Source organism: Eumetopias jubatus, unplaced genomic scaffold, assembly GCF_037043125.1.
Source record: "Eumetopias jubatus isolate StellerSeaLion01/CBP00866 unplaced genomic scaffold, mEumJub1_p1.0 scaffold_1, whole genome shotgun sequence".
NCBI classification, from domain to species: Eukaryota; Metazoa; Chordata; class Mammalia; order Carnivora; family Otariidae; genus Eumetopias; species Eumetopias jubatus.
The window spans coordinates 88,933,051-88,957,180 of record NW_028274807.1 but is presented as its reverse complement, the minus strand read 5'-3'; the positions used below and the strand labels follow the sequence as shown (position 1 = coordinate 88,957,180).

The 24,130-nt window shown below is 36.2% G+C and overlaps 1 protein-coding gene across 2 annotated transcripts in view; it reads left to right on the top strand.

The window, feature by feature from the left end:
- The window catches only part of NAALADL2 (N-acetylated alpha-linked acidic dipeptidase like 2), a 690,507-nt gene that overhangs the window by 637,993 nt on the left and 28,384 nt on the right, over positions 1-24,130 (top strand). For both annotated transcript variants that reach the window (XM_028101069.2, XM_088019029.1), the window contains one exon: positions 10,445-10,640. In XM_028101069.2, the coding sequence (XP_027956870.2) occupies positions 10,445-10,640 (196 nt within the window). The remainder of the gene's footprint in view (positions 1-10,444; positions 10,641-24,130) is intronic.

Below are 24,130 nucleotides of genomic sequence, written 5' to 3'. Positions count from 1 at the left end.
GGTTATTTGTTCCCATATGAAGTGGCCTCAGATTGCTCTGTTTTTGGTATATTGAAGTTGGTCTTTATACAGTTTCCTTCTTTTTCACTTTTGTCAAGCTTCCATCTCAGACTTGCTCAATGCAGAGTTTCCACAAACCTTCAATTTGTAAAAAAATGTAGTTTCTGTGAAACTTGGTAAAGCAAAGTTCAATGAAATGAGGTACGCCTGTATTTTTGGGCAGCATTAGAGATCTGAAGAAATATATATATATATTTTAACGAGATAATTCAACACAATTATTCAGCCTTCAGCTGGGGATTCAGATACAGCACAGAATTGGATTTAATCAGGCTAGAGCTCTAATGGGAGAGGGACAATGAACTAGATAAAATAAAACTGAGAGTATGTGCGAAGGAGCACCCGTGGGGGTGGACCAAAGTACCTAAACTGGGCATGGAATAAAGTGAGAAAATGAAGGGAAACAGGAAGGAAGGAAGATTGACAGATGCTACTCCTTGGTGCGATCAAAGAATTCAGAGTGAGTGAGCTAAAAAGACTCCTCCGTTCGTGGCCAGCAAATGGGATTGTTAAAAATGTGAATGTACAAAGAGCGGAGATATAGGTACTGACAGTGTTCAGGCAAGGACGTGACCATGGAAGTGGGGTAGGAGGAAAAGAGGCTAAGAGAAACAGAGTCTGGAATATGTGGACATGGAAATTGCCAGAATTAAGACAGGAGTAATTCTTGTAGGAAGGAGTGACAGAACCAGGAGCTAAAATCAAAGAACGCGCAGTAACGCCGAGGCCCCTCCTTGTGTTTGCTTTGGGCGAGTGCTACAAAGCGCGTGAGAGAAGGAACCGCGGGCCGACAGGGGCTGCCTTGGAAGCAGTATTGTTAGGGGAGAGTCAGGTTTTAGTTAAAGGAAGAAGGTACAGAAAATATGCTGAAAATAGGCCAGGTTAATAATTCTTTCTTTAATAGTTATATCTAAAAGTGTGTCAGTACAAGGGGGGAAGAAAACTACAGTCATTCCACAAAGATTTCCACTATGGGCTGATGCTACTAAGGCTAGATGAACCGCTCCCTAAAAATCACGTTTCTCCATTGGATGAGCCAGGAGCATTCTGGCTTCTTGCTGTTATATTGGACTGCTTCTGCTCTAGGTAAAGAACTTTTTCTTTGGTTGTTGGTTTTGTCTGAGCTTTGTTTCTTTTGATGTGAATCTCCTTGGGTCTCCCTCTACTTTCACTCAGAAAGATGTGAACCGACTTAAGATGTACCCATACGAGAAGCACAAAACAAAGCAAAACAAAATGTAATAAAAACATAGACATATAAGCAAAAAATTTTCTTTTTACTATGACCCGAGTATAAATATTTGTTCAAAGTGATATGATTTGTCACCTTTAAGCTATACATTTTCATGTTTTAGTCATTATGATTCAAAGTTATTTGCTCTGTATCAAAGTAAAAGATCATTCAAATGTCTGCTAAATTGTAGGCAATTTGATGGACCTGTTCTATTTTGCCTACTCTGGTAATAACCTTATTACTAAAATAAAATAATATGCCAATGTGTGAATAATGGACACCACTTATAACAACTAAATAAATATTTCAGTTTTCAATTTTAGCTACTATGTGAGATGATTTCATTAGCTAAACAGAGTTCCTATACCACATTAAATGAAACATCTAATTTTACTGCTTAATACAAGCTTTAATTGTTGATATATTTTCTTATTTTGTTATGACAGCTAGTGGTGATTAGCCTTAAGTTCTCAATCACAGCTTTAAAAAAAAAAGTGACCTTCAAGGCTGGACTATAAAATAGTTTCTCCTTACTGCAAAGAGTTTACGTATGAAGGTCTCTGAAACCCAATTGCATTTTCAACGTTGTAATTTTTACCCCTTGACAACGGGCCATCTTGTTTATTTATTACTCTAGTTTACAGTAGCAGCAGACCATTCTCTACCATTCTCACAACCACCAGAAAGAAGGATAATTTACCAGTGAATAATTTGTTTGAGTTGATTTATTGGATAGTCTTGAAAGCTCATTTTGACTGAGTGACCTTGGCTCTTAATATTTGGTCAATGCCAAACACATAATAGTTAGAGAATGAATATTTATATATGGTACATGGAGATATAGTGTAAATAGTGACTGATAAGATAACTGATATGCTTCAGGGGTTCTTGTGGCAAATAAAAGTATGTCCAAAAAATGCACACACAAGGCACTGGTCCTAGTGTTCGGGTGGCAGAGGCAGGTGTCAAGAATAAACCAAGTACCACCACACCCTTGAACCTGGAAGCGGACTAAGGAGTGAGCATTTAATAACCTTTCTAAATTTACTCTTTCTCACTTTATCCACTTTTTAGTGTTTAAAACAGCACTTCAAAATAGCTAATGGACTATGTGAGTCTGATGCTTTCTGTTTAATATCTGCTATTTTTCTTTGTTGGAATTCTGTTATTTACCATTATTGTAAAACCTACAAATGACCAAAGAGAGTAAAAGTCACTTTCATTTGATCTGGCTATGTACACATTTATTTAGTGCAAGCCAGACTCAGCAGGAAACAGTTTCGAACTATGTGGCTTGTTGCCACCTCCTGATTGTCTCACTAAATGTAAAATGGTTGTTGGCAGAATTTCCTCCTGTTCTTTGAAAAACCAACAATGGTGACTTTATCTGACTTTTTTTCTTTTCTTATTAGCTCTGATAATTCATTAGCATCAATCACTTCATTGTAGAAGGAAAGATAGTATTTCAAGGTGATGATGTGACCAAGCCAAGCACACTGTGTTCCTCTAGATCTGTCGTTTCATATTTTCAATATGTGTCACTTCAGTTCTTTTCCACAATCACAAGTGATTAAGACCCATCTGATGTCTTTTTTTTTCTTCCTGAGTAATTTATTATGAATGTCCCAAATGGAAAGATTAAATATGTGCTTTATAAACTGCATGATTCTAATCCTCAGCCCATCTAGCTCCAATCTTGATTTTAATTACCACCAATTCCAACTTTGGACAGCCCTAGAGATAGTAAAGGGTGGGTCCACTAGGTATCTGGCTCTGTGCCCTCCCTAAAAAATCCAAATCCATCCATCTAAAGTCCAAACAATCCCAAGAAAATATTTTGTTCCCATGGAAATTCCGAATCATGTTAGATTTCTAGTGGTTTGACCCAACCTGGCATTTCTGGAACTTACCATTTTGTGTGAACAGGACTTAAAAATATTCTGTCAGAAGTAGCTTACCTTTCTTGCTCAAATTGAGAGAAATTCAATAAGAGATTGGCCATCCATTGGGTACAAATTCCTAAAAATGTGTTAGTATCAATCCCCAGTATATTTTTGTATGGACTCTGACTACATAACTATATTAAAGATTGTATTTCATTTATTGATATTTCACATCTAGTTCAAACAAGGAGTTAAGACAGCTGGGTCTGCAAGAAAATCTGATTGTCTCTATAGTATCAGAGTTTGTCTCCTGAAACTAGTTTTCCTTTCCTCCCACTTCTTTCTGAACTCATATTTTTATTGAATAATGTCCTTTAATTATTACCCAAAGCATGTCATCCCTTTTGTATTCCTTAGAATTATACTTCCTTTTCTTTTATGTCCTGTGTCACAATCTGCTGCTGTTCACACTACCGCTTCCCTTTGTCATCATTTCCTTCACTATCCTGAGCACTTCATTCAAATTTGTTTAAAGTTTTCTTTTCAGTACCTACATTTTATATGTGTCACTATATTGATTAAAATATGGTAATGACTTCTTACCATTTTCCTACTTTCCCATCATAGTAATGGTCTATTATATTGTGAATTTTTTTCCCTAAATGCATTTTTAGGATAAAACCCTCTGCCCATGACAGGAAAGTACTGCAATGCATTTTTCTTTGAATATTGCCTCTCTGGCAACAATTTTTAAGTTTTTTTAAGATAATTTTTAATCTTGGCTCATAATAGAACATAAAGTATCCTTGCCCTTGTACTGATTAATTTTATTCAATCTTTTTTTTTCTTGGCTTGACCAAAACATAATTAAACTCACACATGTTATTAAATATACAACTCCAACTTTCTGCCTCAGGAGGAGACTGGTAAAAAAAATAAACCACACATGAATTTAATTCACTCAAGGAAGTTTTGCTCATTCTTCCAAAGCAGCCAATAACCAGATCAGTTTTTGCACCAGGCAGACAGACATTGTTGGGAGAATGCATTCCGTGCAATATGTTCAAAATCTTGCTGGATTTTCATCCGTGTTGGCTATCTGGATCATTGGGCAATATTTAGAACATAAGAAAATTTTCAGAATGCCTTGCTTATTTTTTATAAAGTGGCCAACCCGATTCTTCTAAGCATGTCACTTTGGCATCCTTGCAAGAAGGATTTCTACTATATTCAGTTTAGACACAGTTATCCACTGTCTTCTGGCATATTGCACTTTTAAATAGTATCCTTTTATCAATGTATTGTAAAATCAGTGTTAGACTATTTATCAGCAGTGCACTAGCTCCCACACTTTTTTCTCTACCTGTGTTTTTGTTTGCTTAACTTCTTTAAATAACCAGCTGAGATGATTCTTTGTGATTCATACTAAAGAAGCCAGCATGAAGAATAGAAAATGTAGGATAATAAAGGACTGTTGTTTCCCCTGGATGAAATCATACTGGCAATTTCTTTTTTTCTCTTTAGTGATGCCACAAGATATTTTTAAAATGACATTAAGTAACATACATTTTTCCCCCAAAATAATCTGTTCTGCTCTTAACCACTGTGTTATGTGGAACATAAATCATACTTTCCCTTGTCACTATAAATCAATGAAGTCTAAGCTATGATTGTGCAATTGTTAGCACCTTGAAAACTGTGATAAGCTCATCCATAGAAGAATAGGTTCTGTGAAATACTATTAAAATAAAAGGCTATGTTTGTTTGATATAAAAATGTGGTTTTAGAGTATGACCAGTACACTTCATTCTTAATTTAAGATGAAATTGAGTGAGTCTTTAAAAATATAGCCACAAAATAGAATGAAAAGACAGAAAAGTGGAAATAAACTGAAATTTTAAACTTTTTGGAGTATAAAACTCTGAAGAAAGACCACAATAGTAAGTAGTAAAATCATTCTTTAAAATCAGACAGTTGTGTATTTGTCTAGGAAGTTGTAAAACAGACTTAAACACATGAGTTTATGCCAAGATGAAACTCATCAAGATATGAAGTGCCTGGGGAGAAGAGGTAGTTTGGGCAGGTCCCAGGTCCTGGCAGGTAGAACAGAACATACAGATTCAGTGAGGGCAGACAGCACTGTGGTTACTAGTCTTATCCAGATGTCTTAGAGACCTGATGGATAGGACATGTTTGAAGTGCCTTTGAGTTTCTGATCTACTACTGGAAGTTGTTTTAGGATCCTATATCAATGGTCCTCAAGAGGAGCAAGTTTTCTGAGGACACCGTGGCACTTTTGGGGTCACTCCACAAAACCCCAGGTAATATGCTAAGTGTCTTATGTCCATTGTGACATTTAACCTTACTCTAACCACATGAGCTGAACTGGATATTGTTAAGAGCAATTTAGAGATTAAGAAACTTGAGTGAGGTGGGGGAGAGTGTGTTTATGTCTTACTCAGGTATACATATTTAAGCAGTAGGTTTAGGGCTTGAATACAGATAATTCTGTCATATTCCAAAGCCCTTGCCCTTTCCACTACAACACACTGCCTCCCAAATGACTTGAAGGGGAGAATGCTGCAATGTGATGATTGGCCAGAAGGCAGGAGTAGGGACAGGTTTCCTTCAGTATGTTTTAGAGCCTCTCCTGAACTGGCCTCCATAAATCTCAACACTATCTCACTATCCACTGACTCATAATTCCTCCTTCCTTCTCTCTTTCTCCCTCCCTCCTTCTCTCCTTTTCAGTATTTCAGTTAATATTACTACTGCTTATAATATCCAGCTCTGTGCTTTGTATAACAAGATGGAAAAATGGAAGGGTTGAAGTTAGAGGTAGATTCATCTTCTAGAAAGCTGAGGACTTAGGGAATAGGAAGGGATTAATTAGTAACAATTAATATTGTTGTTTACAGATGGAACATCCTCGACTGCTTTAATGTAGAAAGAGTCCCAGAACTTCCAAGAGGTCCATTTTAGATGCCCCTGATTTCTGGGCAATTCCATGATCTGTCTCTCAAGTTTCACTTCTCTGGATTTACTTAGGATATTTTTATACACAATAAACTCTTCAGTCATTCTCATGAGCATTTATTTGATCCTTATTTATTCTGAATTTGTGTATTATTTCTAGCTAGATTAGGAATTTATTAAGGTTAGAGATTTAATCTTATGTCTTTGCCTCTCTCCTAGTACTTATAGAACACCACACAAAATAGCACTCAGTAATTTACTTACTGAACATATGTTTGTATTTTACTTTGAGACAAAGGAAAAAATGCATTGTTTCTGTTTGAAATTTAGAAGTCCATTTCAATGGTCTCTTGAATAATAAGATAATTTTACTAGGCAGTCTCAGTTATTTTGTATTATACTAAGGTTGATATTCAATATTTATCACATATCAATATATTTTGTCATGCTGTAAAAACTTATTAACGATTGGCTTTTCACCAGAAGCGAAGATGTAAAAGGATCATTTTTGAAGGCTGGTGGTTTAATTCCTTAACTTTTATATTATCCCCTTTCCTTGTTCTTCAGAAGTTTGAGATTCAGTCCATGGAAAGAAAAAAATGGCTCCAGATTCATAGTCATCACAAAATAAAATTGGGAATCTTTATTACAGTGTATACAGGGAAGAGTGTAGTACAGTTATGGAGAAGTGGGCGCACAGATTTGAGGAAGTGAAAAGTAGCATATCTGAGAAAAAATCATTAGTTATGGTATTTTTTGCTTGTCTTTGAAAAATGAGTTGGTAGTAATTTATACTTATGTATACTTTGCGTACTCTGATAATAGTAACTTCCATTTACATAGTGATTTATATGCTTAGATAGTGAAATGACAATTTTCTGTGTTTTCCCCAAGGAAGCTGAAGGACAGTAATATTAAGTAATCTATTCAAAACTACACTGGTAGTAGTTAAGTAGATGGAGCTCTTACATGTTTTTTAATACCAAGACCTTGGTCTTTAGACTCTACGTGCATATAACTTCAAGATAATTGTATTAACTCTCGCTGAGAGAAATCTCGAACTCCCAGTTCATTTTCTTTGGTCAAATGGACTTACTGCTTATTAAACCTGAACTGCTAAGAGGCTCAATTAGTCCTCTGTTCTCTGACATTCACTGTGACTTAAATGAAGTTTTATATATTCTTAGTTTTATGGATTATTGGCAGGACATATTTTAATTCAATTTAGTTGAATTTAACTTCTCATTACCCTAAAATAACTTCTTTTCTTATCTTTTCCTTTGCAACTATTATTGATTTTTATCAAAATTAGTTGGTTTCCATTATATGCCAAACATTTCCCTAAGTGACTTTGTAGGCATTATTTAGTATAATATCTCAAAACATTATCTTATAATTCAAAATTCACTTAACAAAATTTTTAATAAATGACAACCATATCTCATATATTGTGCTAGCATCTAGAGATACAAAGAGATAAAACATATTTGCTGACCTTGTGGGGTTCTTTTCAGTCAAGGAAAGGAGATAGACAAGGCAGATAAGGATAAAAATATTACAGATGCTATGATGCTATGATCAAAATAGATAATTCAGTGATATGCCAGGCATAGTGTTAGTCTGAGGAAATGGCAGTGAACAAAACAGACAATGATCTCTTCCTTCACAGAGGTGACATTCTAACAGGGATCCTAAGATCATAGGGAAAAAAATCATTTAAGGTCACAACTTACATAGAGTCAATGATGTTACTTTATGGGTCTTATTTAAATGGACAAACAAGCTCTAATTGGCATTAAAATGGTTATTAGGAATCTTTGGAACATCAGTTATGTATACAAATGATTGAGTGAACATTGAAAGTAAAGCTACTTTTCAATTTGTAACCTTATACCATGGAAGTAATATATAGGGTATTGTGTAGATGGCAGGTGTTCACTATCAGGGTCCTTTCTGGAACAAGACAGTTCTTAAAGATGTCAGTTCTCTACCTCCTCACCACCATGAAATATAAATTCTTTTAAAGCTAAATAAGGTAGAATGGTACAATTTGTCTCACTTGATTCGGTGGTAATGTCTTCAATTCTGTAGTGTATGTTAGATCAGAACAGATTTTTCTTTCTTAAATGGAAGACTCTCAGGGATGTCAAACTTGTTTTTTCTGTTGTACAGTCTTTCTATTCCAGTACAATTTAAATGTGCCTTTTTTGGTCTTATTCTTTCCTTGTACAAAGGTATTTCCTGTAAGTTCCCCATGTATTAACTTCAGTGAAACATCATAATTTAAAATAAGCCATAACTTCATAAAATGGCATTATCATTATAATTGTTATGTAGGGTGCTAAATTTCCTCAATGAGCAAAAATTTCTCCCCTTGCAACCTCAAGTTTTGTTGTGATATCAAACAAGATAATTAATGAATACAGAATGTACTTTGAAAACATCAAAATGCCAAAACCTGTGAACTCCTACAACTGATTTTATTCATATTGTTAATTCAGTGAACAGAAAGCGTGTAAGTGGCTATCTCTTTACAGCTCTCTTGAAAACTGCTTACCTCTACATAGTTTTCTTTTGTTGTTGGATTTTTTTCTAAAAATACTTTATTGAATCTCCTTTGTTTATTTAGTAAACAATTATTGAGTGTCAGAATTGTGCTGGCCTCTAAAGAAATTGACACGTGAAATAGTCCCCATTAGATGAAGGGGAAAGACAATAAAGATCACTATGTTAGAGGTTGGTAATTCTATGAAGATGCATTTTATACATCAGCTATAATTCTAACCTAGATTTTCTTTCCTTAGCGCATCACTTCTCTACAGTGTTTCTTAAACTTTAAAATGTGTGTAATAATCTGGGTAGCATGGAGATTCCTGGGATCTACCCCTAGAGAGATTCAGCAGGCCTGGGAATCTGCATTTTCACAAAGACAAGTTGTTTGGGGATCTGGTAACCCTTGAATTTCACTTGGAAAGAGTCCCTTTGTGATCTTTCCCTTTTGCCTGACACTTCCCCAAGCAAAGGTCCCCTTTGGCTTCCTCATCTCTCCATTATATCAATGCCATGCTTTCAGGACAGCCAGTTTAGATCTATCAGGTCCATGGTCATTTCATCACCTTGACTTGACATAATTCTCTGTATTGAGTTTCTGACCTTGCTGGAGTCATTTGTACCTAGTTTCCTGAGAACGGCACCACTAACTGTTGCCTCACCCAGAGACTGACTCAAATGATGGGGAATATCAGGAAGATAATGAGGGAATGCCCCTCTCATGGTATAACAAAAGAATGCTTTTTAAACAAGGTGTTAAGTCACATCAGCTAGTAACTGCCTACCTGTAGGGGAATACTTTTGTAACACTTTATAAAGTATTCATTTAGACCTCACAAAAAAAATCTATGAAACAGATGCTATTATTTTATTCATTTTATAGATTAGGATACTGAAGCTCCATAACTTGCCCAACATCACACAACCACTAAGTGGTATAGCAGGGATTTGAACTCAGATGGTCTGGCTCCAGGGTCTAGTGGCCATAATCACTATACTAATGCTGCCTTACTCTTAGTCAAAGGAATGTCCTATGTTTGCTCTCACCATTCATATCAAAATGACTTCCAGTAAGTTACACAAACAAATAGGAACAAAGCATAACAAAAATTATCCCAAAAGCAAAATCAAGCAATGCAAACATTACATAGGATAGTTTTCAGGGTATTTTCAAATCAAAGATGTATTTCAGCTTCAAATTACAGGAAATTATTAGTAAAGCAAAAGAGCCCATCACAACAGAGTAACGTATCTCATCCTCTCAGAAGATAATTTCTTCTACAATCTTTTTTCCCATAGAAATACAGGATATGCCATGAAGAGCATGCATTTTCGAGTCAGAAAGATCAGGCTTCTGATTTTGGCCTGTCATTTATTTGCTTCATGACCTAGGACAATTTGCTTGCCTTAATTAATTCTCAGATGCTATGAAATAGACATGACAATACAAGCTTTGGTGAATATTAAACAAGATAAATATGTAAAGTGCTCAGTACAGTGCCTGGAACATAGCAGTCTCTCAATGAGTACTTACTTCCTAGTATTAGTAGTAGTAGTAGTAGTGGTAGCAATAAATTTAATACTCTTAGCAGAATATAATTGTTCAGACAGAATATTTTTGGTGGAATTAATACATTATAAAAGTTTAACTGATGTTCCTTTCTGACATCATGATTACGGAATGCTTATTTTGCTCCTTTAAGGATGTCTCTTCTGAGATGGACTCATTTATCTTCACCAGGTGATCAACCCAACACTCAACTGCTAGCCCTGGCCTCACGCTTGAGGGAGAGTGCTGAACTCTTCCAGTCAGATGAGATGCGTCCTGCGAATGATCCGAAGGAGAGAATTCCCCTCCGTGTCCGAATGCTGAATGACATTCTCCAAGACATGGAAAAAAACTTCCTGGTACAGCAAGTGCCACCAGGTTTTTATAGGTAGGATATGTGTCTTAACCTTTGTTTGTTTATGCCCCTCAATTAAATTTTTACGTTTAACTTTCAGAATTTGTAACTTCTGTGAACATGACACTATTTTTTTAATTTCTTTTTTATTTATTTTTTAATTAATTTTTTATTATGTTATGTTAATCACCATACATTACATCATTAGTTTTTGATGTAGCGTTCCATGATTCATTGTTTGCGTATAACACCCAGTGCTCCACGCAGAACGTGCCCTCTTTAATACCCATCAGCAGGCTAACCCATCCCCCCACCCCCTCCCCTCTAGAACCCTAAGTTTGTTTTTCAGAATCCATAGTCTTTCATGGTTTGTCTCCCCCTCTGATTTCCCCCCCTTCATTCTTCCCCTCCTGCTATCTTCTTCTTTTTTTCTTAACATATAATGTATTATTTGTTGCAGCAGTACAGGTCTGTGATTCAACAGTCTTACACAATTCACAGCGCTCACCATAGCACATACCCTCCCCAATATCTATCACCCAGCCACCCCATCCCTCCCACCCGCCACCACTCCAGCAACTCTCAGTTTGTTTCCTGAGATTAAGAATTCCTCATATCAGTGAGGTCATAAGATACATGTCTTTCTCTGATTGACTTATTTCATTCAGCATAATACCCTCCAGTTTCATCCATGTCATTGCAACTGGCAAGATTTCATTCCTTTTGATGGCTGCATAATATTCCATTGTATATATATATCTATATATATATACACACCACATCTTCTTTATCCATTCATCTGTCGATGGACATTTTGGTTCTTTCCACAGTTTGGCTAGAACTCATACAGGAATTCAGTAAAGTGGCAGGATATAAAATCAATGCACAGAAATCAGTGGCATTCCTATACACCAACAACAAGACAGAAGAAAGAGAAATTAAGGAGTCAATCCCATTTACAATTGCACCCAAAACCATAAGATACCTAGGAATAAATCTAACCAAAGAGGCAAAGAATCTGTACTCAGAAAACTATAAAATACTCATGAAAGAAACTGAGGGAGGCACAAAGAAATGGAAAAACATTCCATGCTCATGGATTGGAAGAACAAATATTATGAGGATGTCAATCCTACCTAGAGCAATCTACATACTTAATGCAATCCCTATCAACATACCGTCCACTTTTTTCAAAGAAATGGAACAAATAATCCTAAAATTTATATGAAACCAGAAAAGACCCTGAATAGCCAGAGGAATGTTGAAAAAGAAAAGCAAAGCTGGTGGCATCATGATTCCGGACTTCCAGCTCTATTACAAAGCTGTAATCATCAAGACAGTATGGTACTGGCACAAAAACGGACACATAGATCAGTGGAACAGAATAGACAGCCCAGAAATGGACCCTCAACTCTATGATCAACTAATTTTCAACAAAGCCAGAAAGAATGTCCAATGGAAAAAAGACAGTCTCTTCAACAAATGGTGTTGGGAAAATTGGACAGCCACATGCAGAAGAATGAAACTGGACCATTTCCTTACACCACACACAAAAAGAGACTCAAAATAGATGAAAGACCTAAGTGTGAGACAGGAATCCATCAAAATCCTAGAGGAGAACACAGGCAGCAACCTCTTTGACCTCAGCCACAGCAACTTCTTCCTAGAAACATCACCAAAGGCAAGGGAAGCAAGGGCAAAATGAACTATTGGGACTTCATCAAGTTAAAAAGCTTTTGCACAGCAAAAGAAACAGTTGACACTATTTTTTAATGCAGTTATTATGTGTAGTTATATGAGTAATTATTATATGTACAATTTGAGGACCATTCTCCTACCCAAAGGAAATCTCAACTGCATGAGTATAGAATAAAGGAAAATGGCTTAGCAGTATCATATAGAAAATGACTAAGAATTTTTTTTGACATTAAGCTCAGTATGAGTCAGACATGATATGGCTATGGGAAAACCAAATGGGATTATAGGTTGTATTGGGAAAAATACACTTTCTTGAATGAATCAGGAGAGAAGCTTATACTGTTCTTCCTAGTAAGACCGCAATTAGAGTATTGCATTTAGTTCTAGAAGCTCCCTGTCGAGAGAGCTAAATAAGTTTACTATTCAGAGGATAGTGGAATTTAGATGGATCTGGAAACACCAGATTAGAGATATTAGTTGGAGGGTCACAACAGAGTGACTTCTAGAAACATTTTAGCAATTTTAATAGATACTTTAATAAACCCATTTTGATATGGAAGGGGGATTTAATTTTGGCTTTTAGAGGATGAGAGAAGAACAACATGGTTTTTATTTTATGGTTCCTAATATAGTAGAGATTAAAAAGAGAGGGAAAATGGAGTTTGAAAGATTATAACTTATTTTATATATTCTTATTTAAGTTTTTGATTTTCCTACAAGACACAAAATATAAATACACACACCTTTTCGTGAATGGATGCATATGCAATGTGCATATGTGTATAACAGCTTAACGTATGTGTGTGTGTTTATGTCTTGTGTGTGTATATATGCATGTGAGTATGTGAGAAAAGGCAGGAGGCAAAGAGGTATTGGAAAAATAGTGAGGCAGGAAAACTTTTTGGCCCGAAGCTCTCATTCATAAAGGACATCAAATTTATACTTTTGCACTACATCACTTTACATGTGTGTGTTTGTGCATGTATATATATATATATATATATATATATATATATATATATATATAACATATAACATTAAAAATACCCTGGACTAGACATACTGTGCATGACTGAAGGACACAATTAGGACTAAAGAATCGAAGCACAGGAATACACATCTCAATTACATCTAATAAAGAAGTTTCTGACAAATAGTGTTCTTAAAAGATGAAATGTGATACTTTTATAGGGTAGTGAACTCATCAGTGATAGTGAGTTCACTACCACTGCATGCATTAAAGCATAGCCTAAGTAGCTCTAAGTATTTTGACTGTATGAGGTTTAAGGTGGCCTTTAGTACCAACATTCTCTGATCTGACAAAACACTTGATCTCTCTGCATCTTAATTTCTACAGAGATGGTAGAATGAGACCTGTTTAAAATAAAAAATCTTTCCTAGTTCTGATATTTGGTGATTTTCCTTTATGATTTTAAACTCAAAATTCTCATTTAAAATCCTTATATTGGGGCGCCTGGGTAGCTCAGATGGTTAAGCATCTGCCTTTGGCTCAGGTCATGATCCCATGGTCCTGGGATCGAGCCCCGCATCAGGCTCCCTGCTCTGCAGGAAGCCTGCTTCTCCCTCTCCTGCTCCCCCTGCTTGTGTTCTCTTTCTGGCTGTCTCTCTCTCTGTCAAATAAATAAAATCTTTAAAAAAAATAAAATAAAATCCTTATATCATTTCTTCTAACACTATGACTCCGCCTTATAAGACTTTGGAAAATGTTAACTTATTACAATAGATACCTTTAAGACACTCTTGTAAGCACCCGAGACATAGAAGTTGCCTCAAGTTAATAACACCTGCTCTGATGTGGTTATATTCCAGAGGTGGGGATGGAGAAACAGAATGAACAAGGTAACTGAGTAAAATATAGTGTATGGTAGGTATAATACCAGCTAAAGAAATAATTAAGCCACATTATTAAATTCAGCATTACTAAAAAGTCAAAATCAGAATAAGGAAATTATATTTTAGAATATAAAAATTTCCCTCACTTTTAATTTATGAAAAATTCAGAAATTAATAAAAATCATACATTAAGAATATAGTTTTATATATCATGATATAGTAAACACATTCACCATTTGCCTTCCTTGGCACTTGCACTAGTTATAGAAGACCCCTATGGTCTGAGGTATACATCCAGAGAACTTTGTATTACCACTTCAATAATATTTATTTATCATACATTTTGAGTGGAAAAGGAAATACTGATCTTGTCTTGAGTTAACAATGATGAAGAAAGTGATTCTTTTTCCTGTTAGTGATATGATTACGGTATAACTTGTATCCCAGTCCCAGGGTGCAAGCTTCAAAATTTTGATTATGATAATGTTCTAACTCATAATAGACTTTCAAATTGAAAGCTTATGGTTCAATATTTTGACATTATTTTAAACTATTGCTACAGTTATTGAAGAAATACATGTATGCCATTATTCTCTTTGGCCCTATTAATTCATATATATGCCAACGGCAAATAGATTTAAATAGATAGATGCAAATAGATAGCCTCATTTTGATTTATCTGACTGACCTTTATCCCAAGATTGTCATGAATTTTTACTTCACTTCTGAAATATGTAACAAATCATCCTACTTCATGTTTTCTCTTAGTAGAGAATTTGTATTTCTAAATGTTCTTGAAGCAAAAGTTTCAAAATTACAGTAGATTTTCTACTCTCAATCCTTGTAAGCTTTTCCTTTATGGGGGAGGAAATGTTCAAAGTACAAAAATGGGTGTGACAAGATCATATGCAGTTTAAGAAAATGGAAAAATTGATTATAATGATAACCATATGGAGTAAAGATAAAATTGTTAATGACATCATATAAAAGAACATTTGGTGAACAAGATTCATTTTTTCTAACATTAAATAACCTTTAGAGATGTTATTCATGTAAGAATCTTACTCTTCAACCTGATGGTGTTATGACAATTCTCATCAAATAGACAAGGACGAAGTCAAAAGTAATTTGTTTTTCAAGAAAGTTGTTGACAGAAGTTCATTGTATAAAGCTAAATATTTCATTTAGAATTTGGGTTGTGTCCTAAAGGATACTGCCTCAACCAAAGTGTCACTAAACACCGAAACATTATTTTTGGAATATGTGAAGCAATTTTCTCCATAATTCAGCATCAGAAGATTCAAAGATTTTGAAATTCTGTGATGTTGCATGTAAAATGTGTTGTCTTTCTCATAAATAAACCCTCATCGAACATTGCTCTGTGTAAGCATATTGATGGAAACTGGCAATATAACATCCCTACATTTAAGAAGTTTAAGACATAAACTGTATAAATCAAAAATAAAAAAAAATCAAAGAATACTTATGCAAATTTCCTAATGAATACTACAGGCAAGAAGAGTTGTTGGGATTCAGTGAAGAGAGAAGTTTTTATCTTGTGATGGTCCAGAATGACTTTTTAGGGGAAGGGGGAAATTTATCTGGGCTTAAGGAAATGATAGGATGTCCATTAAATTATGAGGTGCTATAGACTGAATGTTTTTCTTCCCCCAAAATTTATATGTTGAAGCATGATCCTCAGGGGGATGATATTCAGTGGTGGGACATTTGGGAGGCTCTACCCTCCCTCATGAGCGGGATTAGTGCCCTTTGTAAAAGAGACTGCAGAGACCCCCCCTTGCCATTTCCTGCCTTGTGAAGACAAGATGTCTGTGGACCAGGAAACGGACCCTCACCAGATGCCAAATCTATCAGGACTGTGATCTTACACCTTTTATCCTCCAGAACTGTGAAAAATAAGTTTGGGTTGTTTATAAGCCACCTAGTCTGTAATATTCTATTATAGTAGCCCAAACTGACTAAGAAAGGAAGCACTTCCAGGAGAGGATGGTGTGAAGAAAAGCACAACAGAGAGATTGTACATCGTGTACCGGAGAGTAGAGAAGAAGTGGAATAGTTTGAATGGCTATTAGGATCATAACTATGGAGAGATATGAAGGAATGAAATTGTGGAGTACTTTAAATTCTCTGTTGAGAGGTTTGAACTTCATTTTTTACACAAAGGAAGCCATGAAGAAATCTGCATCATTAGGAAGATTTCTCTCGTCCTGGAGCTGGAAGAGAACAGAAACCTTCAGGAAGACTCTAGGTGTAAGAACTGCATGGCGTGCTGAGAAACTGACGGAGCATATTAGTGTCAGGAATGAAGAACAAAGGGCTGATTTGGGAGATGATGCTAAGGAAGAATTAATGAATTTAGGGATTGAATGGCTTTGAGAATCTTATTTCGGGTTGTTTTTTTTAGGATTCCCTTCAGCCTAGGCTGATGAAGCAAGGATGTGCCTCTTCTCTGTCCATGTCTCCAGCCGCTTAGTTAAGTCGCTCAGTATCTCTGGGTCTCAGGGTGATTACGTGATCACGTATTGATAAAGATAATTTCTAAACTCCCTTTTAGCTCCAAGAATCTGATTCAATGGGCACTCACACACAGTATTAAGCTTCACCTCTATAATCAGGGAATTCTTCTAATCCTGAGGGAGGGGAGCAGGAAACAATACAGTGATAGATTGCAATGATATAATGAAAAGCTGCAAAGTTCTCCAGAGATACCGAGCTTAGTAGGCAGTGGGAAACAGATGAAGCAATGTATATGATCAGGGACCCTGTAAGGGAAAGCACATTAGAAACTACAAAGGTTCTCAAAATTATTACTACAGTCAAAATCCCACAAGGTAAAATTTGACTCATTGTCCCTGAAAAGGGAAAAGATTATGCATTTTCTTAAAAACTCTGAGTCTTTCATCTCTCCTCTTCCTTTTCTATATAACTCCAGTACGTACTGCTCTACTACTCCTGGGAACGGGCATCGTCTGGAGATGGGAGCTTGTGTCATCTGTTTTGTTGTTGGTTTCTTTTTAACTCCTGGTAGTTATTATTCTGCAAAGGCAGAGTAAGCAGTGTGACCCAGTGAACCTATTCATTCTCTACTACAATATATTTAAAAAAAGGGGGGGAGAAAGAAAGGAAGTCTTTTATAGAGAAGTTTTAGGTTTAGAGAAGAACTGAGCAGAACATACAATTTTCCTATAACCTTTCTCTCTCTCTCTCTCATACACACACACACACACACACACACACACACACACACACTCACACTTCCCCCACCCACAAGGCACAATTTCACTGTTATTCCTATTATTAACATCTTGCTCTAGTGTGGTACATTTGTCACAGTTGATGAGGCAACATTAATATATTAGCACTAATAGTTTATGTTAGGGTTTACTGTTTGTATTTCCAGAATGTACTATCATTTGATCATACAGTATGTTAGATTGGCTTCCTCAGTTAGCAATGTGATTGAGTCTTTTCTATATTAATTTATTTTTATCACTGAATAATGTTTCATTGTATGGATATACCACAGTTTGCTTATCTATTCACCTATTAAAGGGCACTTGGTTTCTTTCAACGTTTGGCAATTATGAATAAAGCTGCTGTATGTATTCGTGTGCAGGTCTGTGTGGATGTACACTTTCAACTGATTTTGGTAAATACCAAGGAGCACAACTGCTGGATCATATGGTCAGCCTATGTTTAGCTTTGTAGGAAACTGCCAAACTGTTTTCCGAAGTGGGTGTAGCATTTTGCAGTTCCCCCTTAGCAGTGAATGAAACTTTTGGTTGCTCCATATCCTCACCAGCATTTGTTGTTAGTATTCTGGGTTTTAGCCATTCTAATAGATGAGTATTGGTATCTCATTATTTTAATTGCAATTCTCTAATGAAATATGATATTGAGAATCTTTTCATATGCTTATTTTCCATCTATGTAACTTCTTTGGTGAAATGTCTTTTGACTCTTCTTAAGTTGTTGGCTTTCTTATTGTTCAGTTTTAAAAGCTCTTTTTATATTTTGGATACGAGTCTTTTATCAGATATGCCTGTCTTTTCATTCTCTCATCAGTCTCTTTTGTGAAGCAGAAGTGTTCATTTTAATGAAATCCAACTTATCAACTTTTTCTTTAATGGGTTGTGCTTTTAACGTTGAATCTAAAAGTTCATCATCAAACCCAAGCTCACCCAGATTTTCTCCTATGTTGTCTTCTAGGAGTTTCATAGTTTTACATTTTATAAAAGGTCAATGATACATTTTGAGTTAATTTTTGTGACTAGTGCAGGTCTATATCCAGATGCATTATTTTTGCACATGGATGTCTAGTAGTTCCAGCACTAATTGTTGAAAAGACTATCCTTTCTCTATTGAATTGCCTTTCCTCTTTTGCCATACAATATACTTTAATACTGCCTTTTACTATCAACAGCTCACTTGTTCACAGAATAGTTTGCAGAATTAAAACCATCATGCAGTAGTGATATTGTTTGGGATTTATAAAAAGATTTGGGATTTATAAAAGTAGGAAGGAGTTTGAATGGGAAAACTTACCTTTTACTACTTGCATGGCTTAGAGCAAGCTAAATAGTAACTCTGAAAGTCAGTTTCTCAACAAAATAGAAAACCTCAAAGGTCTATTCATATTAGGATAAATTTAGATAAAATACTGAGATAACACTAGATGAAGTGAGGATAAAATGTGAGAAAATAATTTTTAAACTCTAGAATTCTATACAAATATTACAAAATAAAAGTAACTTTTATTCCATTCTGTTGTTTTTACTTCTGACTTTGATAGTGTTCTGGATTCCAAAACTTCTTCCTCATATCTCTTTTAACCAAAGGAGAAATAGTTAAAAATTCAGTAACACACATTCTCTTTCCCCAGGGTCACTACAGTGAAATTTTTCTTTCATTTTTAATTTTTATTATACAGTCCTTTCCCTTAAACATTTGCTAAAAGCTTCCATATTGAGGAATTATAAGATCCCACAGAAAATAAAAAGTTTGGGATGGGATAGAATTAAACATGCAGTTTTTAAAAAGAGTGGATATAGTTTTTAAAATAGTGTTAGCTTCCAAAATAAATGTGGACACTCTAAATGACAAACCTTTTCCAGTAGGAAAGCCTTCTTTCAAACCACATTTTTTTATGTGTTTAGGAAACAGCACTGCAAGCAGCATAGTCTTTCGGGGCAGATTCTCCCTTTTAAGTTTTGAAGTGTTGAAGTTTGAACGACTTTTTAGATCTGGGCACCAGCCATTGCATGCTTGAAATTTAATCTCTTATAGAATATGCAGTTTTCCTAGCTTATTTTAGAAAATCTCCCCAAAATGTTTGGCCTTGTCACAAATTTTTAGAATCCTTTTTTTTAAAGATTTTATCTATTTATTTGATAGAGAGAAAGAGAGAGAGCACGGGGGTGGGGGGGGCAGCAGGCAGAGGCAGAGGGAGAAGCAGGCTCCCCACTGAGCAGGGGGCCCAATGCGAGGCTCACTCCCAGGACCCTGAGATCATGACCTGAGCCGAAGGCAGACGCTTAACCAATTGAGCCATCCAGGTGCCCTTAAAGGGCATGAGTTCTTGAGGCTACTGTTCTGTTTCTATGCCTCCTTTCTTCACTTGCCCCTATACCAAGCTAAATAGTCTTAAAAAAAGGGGTGCCTGGTGGCCCAGTCGGTTAAACGTCTGCCTTCAGCTCAGGTCATGATCCCAGGACGAGTCCTGCATCAGTCTCCCTGTTCAGGGGGGAGTCTGCTTTTCCCTCTGCCTCTGCTGCTCTCCCCACTGCTTGGGCTCTCTAACTCTCACTCTCTCTCAAATAATTAATAAATAAAATCTTTGAAATAAATAAATAGTCTTAAAAATAGGAAAGTCCTAACTACAGCTATCTCCTTTATTTTAAGTGACTACACTAAGCTGCACAGACATAGAAAGATCTTTGATTTTAAACTTTTAGTGTACAAATAAAAAACCATGGGATGTTAAAATTGCTCTCAGCAAAAATGTGATTGGCAAAGATTTATTAATAGACAGCTGCAATGTATGAGTGTGAAAGACATTACCATGGCCTCACATTCGTACATTGGAAGAGGTTCTCTGGGTAAGATCCCATGTTTAGTCTCTACATATTTAAAGAGTCAGCAGTTAAACAGCAAAAGCTAATAAGGGTTTCTCTCCCTCCCCATTATGAAATATACAGACAGACAGACAGATAGACATATGCATTACTGCACTAGTAACTGATTATATGGGATTAGAGGATGATTTTACCAAAGGATCAGAAATTTGGTGTGGCTTTGGGGAAAAGATTCGATAATCCATCCATTGCATCTGTATTGCAGTATTTTATTTAAAGATTTATTTTTTATTTTTTATTTATTTAAAGAGAGAGAGAGAGGGCAGGCAAGTGAGGGCTGGGTCAGGGGGAGAAAATTTTCAAGCTGACTCCCCATTGAGCATGGAGGTGGGGGGTGCTGGATCTCAAGACCCCGAGATCCTGACCTGAGCTGAAAACAAGAGTCAGATGCTTAACGGACTGAGCCACTCAGGTGCCCCAAGCACCTGAGTTTTGATTTGAGAATGTGGGGAACTGAGAAGGAAAAAAGCGTGAGTCAATGTTGAATGCTAGCTGCTTGGCAGAAATGGAGCTCTGGGAAAGTGAACATCCTCAAGCACCATCATTTGAAATAAATTAAAGGCTAATTATGATGCTTAAAACAAAACTACCAGTTATACTGTAATATTGTCCTATTGTTCTTTCTAAATGTGTGGTATTTCAGCTACACTGCCGTTAAGTAGTCTGTGGGTGCTATGCAAACAACTACATTTATAATATTATTTCTCTGGGGGATTCATGTGAGTTCCAAACAATGGCCTTCATCAGGGGTTTTGGGAACAGAAACTTATTTGTAAGTTGAAGGACAGTGTGTACAACTGCTTGTACCTGTTTGGGGGAGTCTCAGACTCTGTGTCCCTATAGAATGTGGGAGCAGGTTCATAAAAAAGGAATTCCTTTCCAAGATAGCTGGAATGGCCTAGAAGTTCAGAGGACAATTTCAAGCTAATCTAAGCCAAGACAATTTTTTGTTAGCATCCTTGAGAGCAGGAAAATAGCAATGTAAATGTCAAGATGCTTCTGCCTTGAGCCAAGAATAAACAAAGCAAGCAATCCATTAAAAGTACTTTTCAAACACATAAGCTCCCAAAACTTTGCTTTTGAAAGATGTTAGAACTAGTTTACACTTAGGCAAGCAATGATATTAGACAGAACTATTATAAAACACACTTCCCAGATACCCTATGATCAGGTTTATAGCTATGTATTCTGTACATACATTTGATTTTAAGAATTTTAAGAGCTTGAAGGGCGCCCGGGTGGCTCAGTCAGTTAAGCATCCGCCTTTGGCTCAGGGCATGATTCCAGGGTCCTGGGATAGAGCCCCACGTTGGGCTCCCTGCTCAGCGGGAAGTCTGCTTCTCCCTATGCCAGTCCCCCTGCTCATGCTCTCTCTCTCTCAAATAAATAAAAAAGATCTTATTTATTTATTTGAGAGAGAGAGAGACAAAGCAAGAGAGGGAACACAAGCAGGGAGAGAGGGAGAGGGAGAAGCAGGCTTCCCACGGAGCAGGGAGCCCGATGCGGGGCTCATCCCGGGACCCTGGGATCATGACCTGAGCCGAAGGCAGACGCTTAATGACTGAGCCACCCAGGCACCCCTAAATAAATAAAATCTTAAAAAAAAAGAATTTAAAGAGTTTGAAATCCAACCCCTCCCCCCCAGAAAAAACACATTTTAGAATAAAGGATTTCATTATACAGTTTTCATGGTGTTTTAATTAGAGTTAGCTATATAAATACCAATAGAACCTCATGTTTGGTGTTTGGGATAATAACTACTTTGTTCGGGTTGTACTATTTCTCTTGGCAAGGTGTGGGTGACCTGAATGGAGCTAAAATCCCACCATTGTTTCTGTTGTCATTAATTCTATCAGAAATGCCTCTGATTTCTTTAAACTATGAAAAAATAACTAGTGATTAAGCCTTACCATAATGCTTTTAAAATATTTTTCATAGCGACCACTTGCACAAAAGAATCTATGTATGAATACAGTTTTATAATCTACACAATGTAAAATTTCCAGAAGAGGATTGAAGACCTGGCTCATGTACAAAATCTTTATAATGTTGATCATTATGTACATTCCCTATTACACTTTTATGATAAACATATACATTAGCTTCATAATTATGTATCCCTTTCATATTTTTAAAGTTTCTACTTCTAAACTCCCAAATTAAAACAAAAATTAAAGTACTGCAATCCAAGCCTCCTTTTTTAATAGCTCATTTTGTTAATATTGAAACAAAGAACGTATCCCATTTTGACAGGTAATGTTCACTGCAATCTGATTAGACATTGAAACACTTGTTCAAAAAATTTCAATTGACAATAACCACTTTAGGCTAATTGGTCTAAAACTTAGTCTGCTAGGATCAAAATAGAAATCATATGTGCACAACTCTTATAATTTTATAAAAATGTTTCTCAGGTTTGAGGTTTCTTTCTATACAAGGTGAGAAAAATTACTGTTGTCATATTTGCAAAACAAGACACATTGCCAGTCTGAGAGTGAGTTGTGATTTTATGGTATATTTAATAATATTATGAATAAGAATAATAACCATATTCCTCAAGGATGAGGATTTACTTTGTACCAGGCACTGTGCTGTACATTTTCATATATTATCTATAACACTTTTAACAAAATTGCAGTATCAGTCCTTTTACCCGCTGTATAAGGTAGAAAAACCTGAAACTTAGGAAAAGCAAATATGTTGCATAAATGGGATTTGAACCTGTCTGGTTTTCTCTAAAACCACTGGTCCGGGGCACCTGGGTGGCTCAGTCGTGAAGCGTCTGCCTTCGGCTCAGGTCATGATCCCAGGGTCCTGGGATCGAGCCCCGCATCAGGCTCCCTGCTCAGCGGGAAGCCTGCCTCTCCCTCTGACCCTCCCCCTGCTTGTTGTCCTTCTTTCGCTGTGTCTCTCTCTGTTAAATAAATAAATAAAATCTTAAATAAAAAAATAAATAAATAAATAAATAAATAAATAACAAAACCACTGCTTTTCCTATTAGGTAGTGCTGCATGTGTTTCATCCAAATTCTTCCTAGTTTTCTCAGAAGTCACCAGTAAATTTGTTTAGATTTTGGTGCGTATCTAGCCAGATATTAAAAGACTCAATTTTCATAAGTGCTTGTTAAGTTTCATCTGTTCTACATTGACAATTATATCTCCTAGCCCTAAAGTATGGAAAAGTGTTTCTGTGAGGCACCACGTCTACCCCTACTCCTGGAAAAAAAGATATGCCTTATTGTCTGAATCAATAAGATTATCTTTTCCCAAGATATTGCCTACCCTTTCTGGTTTCCATAAACCTTAAATGCAGTTAAAAGAGAGGGGACTTTTGTCTGTTAAATATCATATATCAGAGTTGGAAATGTTTTTACATAAATAACAGTGCAGTATAGAAAAGGAATCACTAGACGAGGACTTTAGAGATTGGGGCTTAAACCCTAAAAGGCCACTGATAAGGTAATCCTACCAGTCACTTCACTTCCATGAGAGTCGTTCTTTTCATTGATTAAGTCAGAGAAGATAAATAGGCGATCTCTAACATAATGGAAATGCTAGCTGAGTAGGTATTTATATATACATATATATATTTTTAAGAATTTATTTATTTATTTAACAGAAAAAGACACAGCGAGAGAGGGAACACAAGCAGGGGGAGTGGGAGAGGGAGAAGCAGGCTTCCCGCGGAGCAGGGAGCCCGATGTGGGGCTCGATCCCAGGACCCTGGGATCATGACCTGAGCTGAAGGCAGACGCCTAATGACTGAGCCACCCAGGCGCCCCGAGTAAGTGTTTATAAACTAATGTGAGTCACCTTT